This window comes from Gopherus evgoodei, chromosome 7 (genome assembly GCF_007399415.2).
Source record: "Gopherus evgoodei ecotype Sinaloan lineage chromosome 7, rGopEvg1_v1.p, whole genome shotgun sequence".
Taxonomy (NCBI): Eukaryota; Metazoa; Chordata; order Testudines; family Testudinidae; genus Gopherus; species Gopherus evgoodei.
In genome coordinates this window covers 43,845,767-43,858,236 of record NC_044328.1, presented here as the reverse complement: position 1 = coordinate 43,858,236, position 12,470 = coordinate 43,845,767, and the positions used below count along the sequence as shown (strand labels likewise).

At 40.7% G+C, this 12,470-nt stretch overlaps 2 protein-coding genes across 2 annotated transcripts in view; one reads left to right on the top strand and one right to left on the bottom strand.

The window, feature by feature from the left end:
- Positions 1–12,470, bottom strand: part of CDH23 (cadherin related 23) — a 536,798-nt gene that overhangs the window by 67,917 nt on the left and 456,411 nt on the right. The window lies entirely within an intron of this gene.
- The window catches only part of VSIR (V-set immunoregulatory receptor), a 42,680-nt gene that overhangs the window by 6,029 nt on the left and 24,181 nt on the right, over positions 1–12,470 (top strand). The window contains exons 2-3 of the mRNA XM_030571363.1: positions 9,144–9,599; positions 11,070–11,126. Coding sequence (XP_030427223.1) covers positions 9,144–9,599; positions 11,070–11,126 — 513 coding nt within the window. The remainder of the gene's footprint in view (positions 1–9,143; positions 9,600–11,069; positions 11,127–12,470) is intronic.

Sequence of the window (12,470 nt, the reverse complement as noted above, 5' to 3'; positions counted from 1 at the left end):
CACTGGCCACTGTCAGAGACAGAATATTAGGCTCAGTGGACCATTGGTCTGATCCAGCCTGGCCGTTCTTATGTTCTAATGGCAAAGGGATCTCTGTCTAGAGCCAGGCAAATAACATTTTTTTTTTGGCAGTTTAAAAATGTCCAAAAAATTTCAGGGTGGACAGAAAATGAAATGAATTGAAAAGTTTTAAAAATGTAATTCAGATGAAATGGAACATTGTGTTTGCCTGAAATGAAACATTTTGTTTCAGTTTAGAGCATTTTAAAATATCTGACATTTTAAAAAATAAAATTACTGGAAATTTTGAAAGAAAAGCTAGTTTCAAACCAAAAATTAAAAAAGGTTTGTTTCAAAATTTTCAAAACAAGACATTTAGATTTTTGGGGATTTTTTTAGGGTTTTTTACATGGATAATTTGGTAAAGCCAACATGAATTCACAAAACATTTTTGTATAACTTAATCTGCACTTTTTGCTGAAAAAATAGAGTTGGTCACAAAATTTTGCCCATCTCCTTTTCTGTCACAAAGTCAATTAGATTCCATCTAGAGCTCATGCGATTTTCTTTGTGAAACCCCAAAAGAAGTAGCACTCATGATTTCTAAATATATCACACACTTGAACATGGTCACGTTTGCTATTGCTCATTAACCTTTCAGCAAGCCATGCCTAGGCAGCACTGTGAGTGAAGGTAACATTTCAGGTGGAAACAATGAGAAAGTTAGTGGTTTCACATGTAGTTTCAGCAGAATTTCACTTTGAATTTTTTTCTTGGAACCCGAGACAAAGCAAAACTAAAAGACAAGGCCACCAGTGACACAGCCCACGGAAAATTCTATGCTAGGCCACAGAGATCATCTTGTGGATTTGGTGTATTTCTGCTGATGAATTTACACAGGAATCTAAGTTTTGGTTGCAGGGTTTCTTCTGAAAGTGGATCGATGCAGTGAAGGAATGGATGGGTAAGGTTCTACGGAGTGCTAAGTGAGGTTCTATGGCCTGCAATGTGCAGGAGGTCAGACTAGGTGATCATGTTGGCCCCTTCTGGTCTTAAAGCCTATGAATCAATAGACATATTAAAAGAATAGATCTACAGTGACCATCTGCACTGTAAAAATGACTAATAGTTGACAATGGTGTCAACAATGGTTCTTCCCTGGCCCTTCCAAGCAATTTTGAAAACAGTTTAGCTGCTAGTGTAGATGGGTCAAACCTATCAACACAATCTCACTTGCTGTAATGATTTGGTCCAATCTACACTGGCAGCTGATCTGTATTCAACACAATTGAGAGGAGGCCAGGAGAGGCACTGTCAAAACAAGATGCTTTTCCTAATGTAGATGCGTCCTAACAGAAGTCTGAATTCCCCACATTTATTTCACTGGGATGAAAACTCTGAAGTCCAGTGATAAATTAAGACAGTCTTGCGACATTCATGAAAATGTACAGCCTGGGTACAAAATGTACCTGCCTACCCTTACCGTCATGATCAGAAGGTGCATAATAGTTTTCCTTCTCCCACTAACAGCAGAGAGAGAGCACCCCTCCTCTCCCTGGCTAGGCAAAGCACTGCTTCCTCGCAGTTCCTCCTCCTGGGCTGGTGGGCTAAGGGATCTCCATCCTCTTTTTAAAATCTCCTTCAACCACTGGTCATGGAGAAGATTATAATGAAAAAACTGATGATGTTTTACTCAATTGTTACAAAAATAAATAAATAAAATATTGTATTTACCCGCCCTGGCAAAGTGAGAATGTTGCTTTACTGATGCTGGGAGAGAAGGGAATAGCAAAGAACAAGGGGGATTGAAAAGGGAAAAGCTTTGGAAGATCTCTCAGAGGGCATAGAAATTCTCAGGGAAATGAGGGGAGAAGCTTTCATTTGTTTAAACAAAATTCTAGATGAAATAAAATTAATTTTATTTTAAGAAATTCAACAGTGATACAAAGTTAATTAAGTGACCTTAGGGTTTTCCTCTGCATTTTGCTTATTTTCTTAAAAACATCCTGCAAATTTAGACCTGAATGGTGAGGAGAAATCATGCCTTCCTTGATGTCCCCAGGATGCTTGCATCATTCTCTTTGCCTTGGCTCACCACAGATTGCAGGAACACGGAACTAGATTACACAACTAATGACACAAAGCTGTGTGTTGGTTGGGGTGAGGCAAAACTATTCGGACCGAAATGCTGGAGGTGAAATGGGATTTGGCTTGGCCTACTATGGTGCTAGTTATCTGCTAAGAGAAGGGCTCCCTGCGAGCGGACAAAAGCAAAGGTCATTTTGTGCCCTTACTTCTAAAACTAGGTCTGAGTAGAGGTTAGTGAAAGCCACAGATCCGCCCCTGCTATGTTTGTGTCAGATCTACCACCTGCACTGATTCCAGTGAAAAGTCCTGATTAGGATGGGGCAGCACAGCACTCTATCAGCTAGGCTTTCTGTGCCATCAAAACCTCCTGAAATCTCTGTGACGCCAATGCCATGTCAAGATATCATAACATGATTTGGTACCACATGATACTTTGATTAAGAAAAATTAGAACAATATAAAATTAACATGGCACACATTAGATGGATTAAAAACTGGCTAACTGATAGGTCTCAAAATGTAATTGCAAACAGAGAATTCACATCGACCAGGTTTGTTTCCAGAGGGGTTTGCAGGATTGATTCTTGACCCTATCCTATTTAATATTTTTATCAATGACCTGGAAGAAAACATAAAACCATCACTGACAAAGTTTGCAGATGACACAAAAATTGGGAGAGTGGTAATGAAAAGGATAGGTCATTGACCCAGAGCAATCTGGATCGCTTGATAAACTGGGTGCAAGCCAACAATGTGTGTTTTAATATGACTAAATGTAAATGTATACATCTAGTAACAAAGAATGCAGGCCATACTTACAGGATAGGGATTCTATCCTGGAAGCAGTGACTCTGAAAATGATTTGTGTGGGGGAGAATCCGATGAACAAGAGATCCCAGTTTTATTTTGTTCCCCAAAGAACTAATGCAATCCTTGGATTCACAAAAAGGGGAAGGGGTAGAGAAGTTATTTTATCTCTAAATTTGACACTGGTGTAACTGCTGTGGGAATACTGTGTCCAGTTGTGGTGCCCACAGTTAAAGGGGAATGTTGATAAACTGAAGAGCCACAAGAATGATTAAATGATTAGAAGACATGCCTCATAGTGATGGACTCAAAAAGCTCAATCTATTTAGTGTAACAAAGAGAAGGTTAAGGGGTAACTTGATTACAGACTATAAGAATCTACATGAGGAATACTATTTAATAATGGGCTCTTCAGTCGAGCAGAAAAAGGTATAATAAGATCCAATGGCTGGAAGTTGAAGCTAGACAAATTCAGACTGGAAATAAGGCATACATTTTTAATGGTGAGAGTAATTAACTTTTGAAACAATTTACCAATGGTTATGGTGGATTCTACATCACTGACAATTTTTAAATCAAGATTGGATGTTTTTCTAAAATATATGTTCTAGGAATTATTTTGGAGAAGTTAAATGGCCTGTGTTATACAGGAGGTCAGACTAGATGATCACAATAGTCTTTTCTGGCCTTGGAATCTATTAATCTATGTCAAGACAATTTAGTTCAGAAGGAGGATGTTTGATAAGTGGTAGGCCACGAAGGTGGGACTAGTTTCTATTTGTAGATTGTTTTATTTGTTCAGTCAACAGGAACTGATTGAAAACAGTAAAATGATTTATCAGAAAAAGTTGAAATTTCCGAATTATTTCCATGTTCTAAAATTAAAAATGGACCAACTTTCCATTTTGTGAAAATTGTCCATGATTTATTTTACTGACTTTTAATCAAAATCTTTACAGAATGCTTTGTTTACTAAAAACTGTGTTTTCTCACTGAAAACGGGGGGGTTTGATAAACAAAAACATTTTAAAATTAAAATTATTTTAATTTAAAAAATTGATTTAAAACATTGAGAAAATAGAACATTTTATAACAAACTTTTTTTTTTTTTTTGTATGAAAAAATTTGAGCTGTCGCTCCTTTGGTGCCTTTTCATTGTCTAATCTGTTCAGTGTGATGGATATAACTGTGGATGTATATGTACTTTCAGGTGCTAGGCTGCGTCCTTTCTGTTTCCATGGGGCCTTTAACTCCTAATGAGGAGGGAAGGCAGGAGAAAAGTCAGGGCAATGAGATGGATGGAGGCAAGCAAGAATTGTTCCATCAGTCACTTAGGATTGTTTGAAATATTAAGGTACCAGATATACACTTATAGGGCGCTATAATAGAGACAAGGGGAGAGTGATGGATGTTTGAATATATATGAATCTTTGATGCCACATGGAAGAGAGAATCATGATAAAAGACTGTTTATCTGTACAGTGTGGATGACATTTGTTAATCAGTTGAACTGTAAAGGGAATTACCCTCATTAGTGAGGCCATGCATCATTTTGGGGAGAGAACACCAATTACAATAGTGTTTCCTAAAGACTACGCCTTGTGTTACTGGTACAGAGAGAATGCAAAGAGTACCAGTGCTACCAGCTGCCATTTTCCCCTCCCCTAGTCTTATCACACAATCCATTAGATAGCTTTAAAGAACTCCCCTTTGAGCTTAGAAAAGAGAAGGAAAATACAGAAAGCCAAACACTGTGAGCGGCGGGTGAACCGCCCCTCGCCTTAGGAGAGGCTAGCCCCACAGCCCCACCCATTCTGCATGAGGCCCCACCCTCCGCGGCAGGAGCCCTGGGCTGGTCCAAGTCCCAGGCCAGCCAGCCGATTCCAGCTGCACCAGCCGGCTGGCCCAAGCAGCCCCAGCCCCAGCCCTAGCCTCTGGCCAGCCTGAGCAGCCCCAGCCCCAATGGCCTGTGGCAGCAGCTGCAGCTAGGGAAGGCTCTGCCTTCCCTGGCCTATTATACCCACTACCCCACGGCAAACACTTCACATATATGGTAACCTCTGCCCCGCACGACTGCTGGCACAGGATCTCTTACCAAATATGTGGGCTGTGTTTATTTTCCACCACTGTAGATGGGTTCCATGAAATCCTGTGGGTGAAGCAAGAGCTGTTTTAAGATGCAGGGTAGGCAAAAGTATGTACTTTCTTTTCAGTGTTTAAAAATATACAAACCAAAAAAAAAACACCCACACAGAAATACTACGTGGACTTCCCTACTTCTCCTCATAGACAAGTGTCAGAAAGTGGGTAGGCAGATCCTAGCAGTGCAGTGACTGTATAGGCAAAAATAGCAAGTTAAACGTGCTCAACAATAGCTCAGACCTAGCCTTGGACTTTATAACTTTTCTTAATCAGTAAGGGAGCATTGGGCAGGGCACTGGGGCAAACATTCACTCCTTAAATTAAAATGCCACAAGATCTATAATAAGTGACAAAGATCTGTAATGTCCACCTAGACAGCAGCTACTGAAAGGTAGGCAGACGAGATGTTGCCTCGTCTGCAGGATGGCACCTCAAACAGTGCAGCACCCCAGTAGTACTGTAATGCAATGTCCATATGAGATATAAGCCCAGCTGCTGGACTCAGCTTCCCAGTCCATAGGTGAGAGCTTCCCACAACAAAGATTGCACCTGTGATCACTGATTCATAGGAGAGAAGGACAGAAAATCCCTGCTAGAAAATCCCCATCCAGTCCATTCCACGTGCTGGCAATGCAGAGTGCTCTGTCACAAGGCTGACTCTTCTAGGTGGAGTGGCCATCCATTTCTCAGCCTCTAGGAACTGCTGTTCAGTGCAAACCCAATCGTGATATTATGGCTTTATCCACTGTGTGCAAAAAGAGAAAGCCATGGCATGAGTCCCTCTGATGTGGGGCCTCACAGTTTGATGGTCCAGCTTTAAAGGGGGAAAATTGATGGGGATGAGCGGCACTCCTCTGATTTTCAGGGGACCTTATTAGGGTGGTAAGAAACACAAAGAATCCCATGGGATGCTTGTCAAAGGTGTTGCAAGTGCAGTTTCCTCCAATAGACTTCTACCTTAGTCCCTGGAGGCCCCTTTTGTACTGAGACCTTATGGAATCAGGATTAAGAACCACTCTTCGATATTTGTACAAAAATATCCAGAGTGCCCTAGGTACTGAGATCAGCACACAGAGACCCACCCAGAAATTTCACTGTATCAGAGCCCCTCTGACTTTATTTCCCTCACTCCTGCATTGTCTGCTGAAATTTAGAAAAAATAATATGAGAATAAAAGTAAATAATACACTTAAATGATTCAGGTGCACCAGGAGGTTCAGAGTCCAACAATGTTCTAAATACAACAAGTAAAGGACAAAAACTGAAAGACTTTAAGGGTATTTTTCACTTCCATTTGTCCAAGATCAATTCTGCTATTTGAGCTGGAGGTCTGGTATTGGCTGAGAAAGTCACATGGCCCTGCATAGATTAACATTAGTTCTGCATTAGAAATTAAGTTCTTGTGAATGTAGGGACCTAGTCTAGAACGTAATTTTCAAATTCTATTTGAACAAGGTTTGTCTGTTTTCTGGGGGGCTAGGCAGTATGTAAACCAAGTGAACTTGAGCCTGTTTCAATCCTGAAAGACTTCTGTGGTATTTTGGAGCAATGTGTTTCATTGGCTCCTGCGAAGTACATCAAATGAAAAACCTCAAGTCAAATAAAGATGGAGCCAACAGAACAACAGGATGTAACTGCAGTGAGAGAACATTTTGTCCTCACAACACCCTCATAGCTGTAACAAATTAAACCCCAGAGACACCTCACCAAGTGGTCCCCCTTTATCAAAAGTTTCAAAAATACAATAAAGAAATTCTTTGTTCTCTCTCTCCAAAGAAATCCTTTTTTCTCTCTCTCCAGTTTTTGAAGAAGTCCCTGGGGATATAGTGCTTCTGGGACAGTGGGCTGGCTGGAGGCTCAGGCAGAACCTAGGTGGGCACAGTTCCAGTCTTCCTCCACACGTTTGCACGTGCACTGCAGTATTGACCTACAGTACCCAGCCTCGCCATGTCAGTCATGGTACCTCACAGATTTGCCAGTTTACCACTAGCTGACCTGTAGCACCCCAGGTATTTCAGTCCTGGGTCCCCACCCAACTTTGCTCATATACCTTAATTCTGACATTCATCACCTTGCAAGCCCCAAAAAGAGCTCTGCTAATATACCTCAGTTTGGAGCTACAAACATTCCTTGCTGTTCCTTTGCTGGGCCTCTACTGAGCACAATTTTCAGTAAACAATGATGAGGGATTTCCAAACTCTGCAGAGAACAACTTCCCCCATTACGGAATTTGAGTGTCAGACAGTGCCACCTCTGCCTTTAGAGAAAATGGAAAACACAAGCAGTCTTGCATAAACAGGGTGAGGTTAAAAAACAGTCTGATCTTGGGGTGGGGGTGAGGACATGAAAAAAAAAGAAATAGTAACAGTTTAACAGGCATTAACAGAGCCCTGATTGGGGGGAAGAAGGAACTGAATATAATGCCAATGATGAGGATTTGTAATTGAATCATAGGCATTGTGAAATGTTCTCATTTGAGAACCATGTACTCCCCCTCCCATCATCCTTCCCTCACAAACACAGAGGCTGCTGATCCACTTTGATCTCTCGCAGCAAATTTTACAGTACTAAGACATCATAGAACTGCATCCCACAGCCCTAGTTCCAGTAAGTGAGTGACCTGCATAACACTACTGCTACCACACAAATCAGAAAGAGGGCAAAAGCTCCGTGCTACATGACAGGAGTAAAAATAGTAACTTGTTATAGTTCAAGTACATTAAGCCTACTGCCTAATGAAAATAAGTCTTATTTTTAAGGTTAAGGTACACTTCCAACATTATTTACATAACATTACATATTTTTTACATATTTTTAACACTTTGGTGTCCACCAAACCTGTTGCCATTGAATGGAAGTTTTGCTAAATGGAAACAGGACTTAGCCCTAAGATCTAAGAGGTTTCTCCTCCTCTTGCTTACTGGGACCCTCTAAAAAATTTAAACTGGATTAATTTATGGCTCCTGTACATTACAAACTGTCCAAATAAAGTGCTGTCTGTTCAAAGTACAGTTTCTTTGAGTGCATCTGAACTCCAGAGTGGACAGGTCAGGTGTCACTATCGTGGTTTTTAAAACATGTATTAAACATGTTGTATTATTACAAGATTTTTGACTCTGCTTGGGTGAAGGAGCAGCAAAATATTTAAGTATCTGACAGGTATTAATTGGATTATCAGAAAGTCACTTGTCTATGAGAAAGAAACCCGCTGGTGTCTTCTGTCTTTGATTTACAGATCTAAATCCTGTGAAAGTAATTTGACATTTACTGATTTAAGATTTCTTATACAATTATGCACCACAAGACATACTGCCTTTTTGTATATTATAGCATAAGTTTACCTTGTCCAATTCACTCTCTCTCTACCTCCCCACCCAAATGTATAAAGGATACATACACACACAGAGAGAAGTGGATAAAGCATTTTAACTTGCAAGCATTAATCTGGGAAAAAACTATCCTAAACAATCAGGCAGGTAATGGAGTAAATAGAATAGAGTTAGCCAGCATTGGAGATACCTTAAGGTTTTAGCTCCTCTTGGTGAAATCTGTCTTGTGAGGTTTTATTTTATTTTAAGAACATCTTTAATAGTTTGCTCCAAAGAGCAGTAGTAGCCTCATGGAATGAAGGAGGCTATAATGTGGAATAGTTTGGTCACTCATATGATTTCAGCACAGTGAAATGACAAAAGATACACAATGAGACCTCAGGTCTAATTCTTTGGGGAAAGAAGATTTGCAAACATTGGTGATGTCCTGTATAGCATGTTTGCCTAACCAAAGGCAATGTTTGCCCAATCTAATGTACTTAAACTAGTGGTTAGAGCACAGGACTGAAACAGGACTCCTGGATTCTAATCTCAAATCAGCTGCAATGACACACTGTGTAACCTTGTGTGAATTGCTTAACTAACCTCTGTGTGTTTCAGTTTACTCATCTGTAAAATGGTTATAGTGCTTATCTACATCACAGGGCAGTTGCAGGTGTTTGTTTTGCAGGTGTTTGTTAAATTATATCTTCAAAGCAGCGCAAAGAGTTGTTATTCTCAAACACTTTGCCATTTATCTTACATTTTAATTGCCTAGAGTTTCTTTTCTCCATGTAGAACAGATAACAGCTTTCAAGATCACCACTCCTTATTCACTCTACGTCTGCCCAGAAGGACAGAATGTTACCTTGACATGCAAGATCTCTGGGCCACTCTCTGCTCGGCATGACTTACTTTACAAAATTTGGTACTTCAGCAGCAACGGAGACCAAAGCTGCTCTGAGAAGCAACATATCCGCAACGTAACCGAAAGGGATCTGCATCATGAGCCAGGGAAGCATCATGGGACACACAGCAATGTCACAGAAAGGTACTTCCATGGAGAACGAGCAAATCACCATGGGCTGGAGACCACCTCAGACCACCATGGGACATTTCATATCATCATGATGAATCTGACTCTGCAGGACAGTGGCAATTACTGCTGTTACGTGGTAGAGACTAAAAAGGAACATGACAGACACAATTACCAGCAAGTGGCTCATGGCTTCATGGAACTCCGCATACAGAAAGGTAGATGTAACTGGGAAACGTGCAGAATGTGTGTGGGAGAGGCCTTTACAAAGAAAAAATAACAGCTAAATTCCTGTGCAACTTCAACTCACACTGAAATCAGTAGAAAGACTCCCACTGACTTTAGTGGGAACTGCACTGGGCCCAAAGTCAATAGATAAAGATGGTGCTGTAGGTCAGAACTGAGGAGCACAGGCTCAGTTTATTTATCGTTCAGGACTGGATGGCCAGAGGGTGCTGTAATCAGAATCAAAGTGCATTTGCAATACTATGTGCGGGCCAAGCCTGGAAGAGCAACAGATGTCATAGGTCTGAGTTAAAGGAAAAAAAGATCATAACTTTTTAAAAAACATAAGCAGCTGGAAAACACTCCCCGCTGCCCCCCCCCAAGCTTAGAAAAACAAAAATTACATAGTTTCATTAATTTTCTTCAATCTCTTTCTGAAAAAAAGTTTACTTTCAGGCCCAAAATGACAGAGAAATATCAAACACTGGTTTTGGATGCAGAAGTTATATTTAGTCCTGGACCAATGACAGTTTGATTGTTCAATATCTTGCAAGCATCAAGAGCCAGAAATTAAAGCTGGATCTTACTGGACAGCTAGAAGGCCTAACATTCCAATGGTAGAAAACATCACTATTTTTAGAATTGCAATAATTGATTTATCATTTCTTTTTGGAGTTAAGAAAAAATTAGTTAACGATTTGCTTTAATTACTGTGATTCCTGGCAACTAAGATAATTTGGGTTTATAAGCACCGTAGAAGTGAGAGTGGTGTAGCATCATAAAAGCAAGTCTCAAACTGTGGTTCATGGAATGCTATGCTGTAAGTATGCAGAGAACTGGCTGGGCACGTGGTGCTCATTCTCTTTATCACTTGCTTAACTGCTTTTAGAGAAAACTAAATATCAATATTACTTTTCCATGCAAAAAATTATTGTCATTGCCACAGGGATGTTACGCAATTGCAAACAGGCAGTTAAGAGATCTGGCTGGTCAAGAATGGGCGCAGGGATCCCAACTGAGAGGAAATCTGGCTGTCACTAGACAATCCCTCCATTAAGATGTGGGCCTCGCGGCATAATCATTGAGAATCCCTGGTACAATTATTTTAACTTGCACTTGTACACATTGTACACAATGTGGCAAATGAGACATTGGTAGCTTTACCACTAGCAATTTGTACTGTCATATCCCAAATGTGTGTCAATAAATCCTATAGACCACATCTTCTCTCTGCACTGTAGGTGGATTAGGTGGAAGGCAGATCAGAAATAGCAGCCATAACTAATTGTCATTGCCATTTTTAAACCCTAGCTGATTTTCTCTCTGTCAAAAAGAAAGACAATTGAAGCAAAGTTAAATGAAATTCCTTGTTTAAATTTTAAGTAGGATTTTCTATCTGACTTATTACTGGATGAGAACTGAATCCCAGGAGATTTAACCAATTCTTCTCTTTAATTCCATAGCCAGAGAAGCATTTCCAAACTGCACATTTCATCCTGGTGCCAGCAAAGACAAAGAAAGTAAGTGTTCTCTATAATGCCCTGCTTATTATCCTGTTTTATGTATTTTCCTAGGCACAGGTGTTCATTTTACACATTTGCATTTCAGACAAAACCTGGACAAAATAATCTAGCTGCAAGAAACAAACTCCAGTTATATCCCTGGGAGGTTTAGTCCTTAGCTTCTACACAGTAATAGCCATTGGGATATTGTGTAATCTGCAGGACAGTTGTGTCCTAGGTTCCTGGAATCTCCTCAAGCTCAGACTCTCCATGCAGACTACAAATAACTCCCACTGAACTCAATGGAAATCACTCATAGCACGTACTGAGAGAATTAGGGTTATGAAACAAAGCATGCTGGGCCAAATTCTCTGCTGTTGTAACTAACTATGTTTCCATTGACTACACCAATCTACATTAGCTGAGCATTTGGCCCTGAGGCTTTATTGTGGTAGTATACAACTGCTGGCTTTCATGGCATGATTTTACACACAGTGCTAACTAACCCTCCAAAGCTATGTCCCAGCATGCACATAAAACCTGGGATAAATTATTTGGCGGCGGTCTTGCTGGTTGTTTCAAAGTCCTGGTGAAGAATTTGGAGAGGGGTCTTCCCAAAACAACAGATAGGACAGCAGTGCTTTCCCCCTTCTCTGTGTTCCTGTCAATATCCCATCATGTCCATTCTATCTCCTGGTCGGCATTCCCTAACCCAACACCTGAAGCCATATCCAGCCATTTGTTTTTACACAGAACTCCCTCATTTATTTCATGGAGATTTCAGTCTGTGGATCAATGGCAGGATCAGGCCCCACATGGCTAGTTGAGTCTAATGTGAAAATGCTGTAGCTATCATACTTTGTGGCCCTCCAGCTATTTTCTGTTTTGCCCCATCCTCCACATCAGTGTATTTTGGAGTGTTTTCTGGATGCTCACTTGTTCACGCATAGTGGTTAGTATTTCTGCAGCACCAGAGATGTGCATGGTGCTTTACAGAGAAATAAAATACAAAGGCCCTTTTCTGAGGAGCTTATGATACAAAAGAGCTGGAACCCGTCTTGGGAGTAACTCATTGTGGTTGACTGGCTGGACTGGTTTACCATCACCCAGTGATCTGTGATTGCTGGTACAGGTCCCAAACTGCGCAAGCCGTGAAAGTAGGAAGTGAGCCATTAGAAAGAGGAATTCTGCAGCGCACTGTTCTGCGAACTGCCCTATGCAGGGCAACCACACAAAAGGCCTGGATGGAGTAAATACGAGAGTCCAGTTCAGGGAAACACAGAACAGAAGTCTGAGATTTAACTGCTACTGCCACAAGCAGAGAATTGAGCAGCGAATTATTTTAGAGAGCCGAAGTGTCAG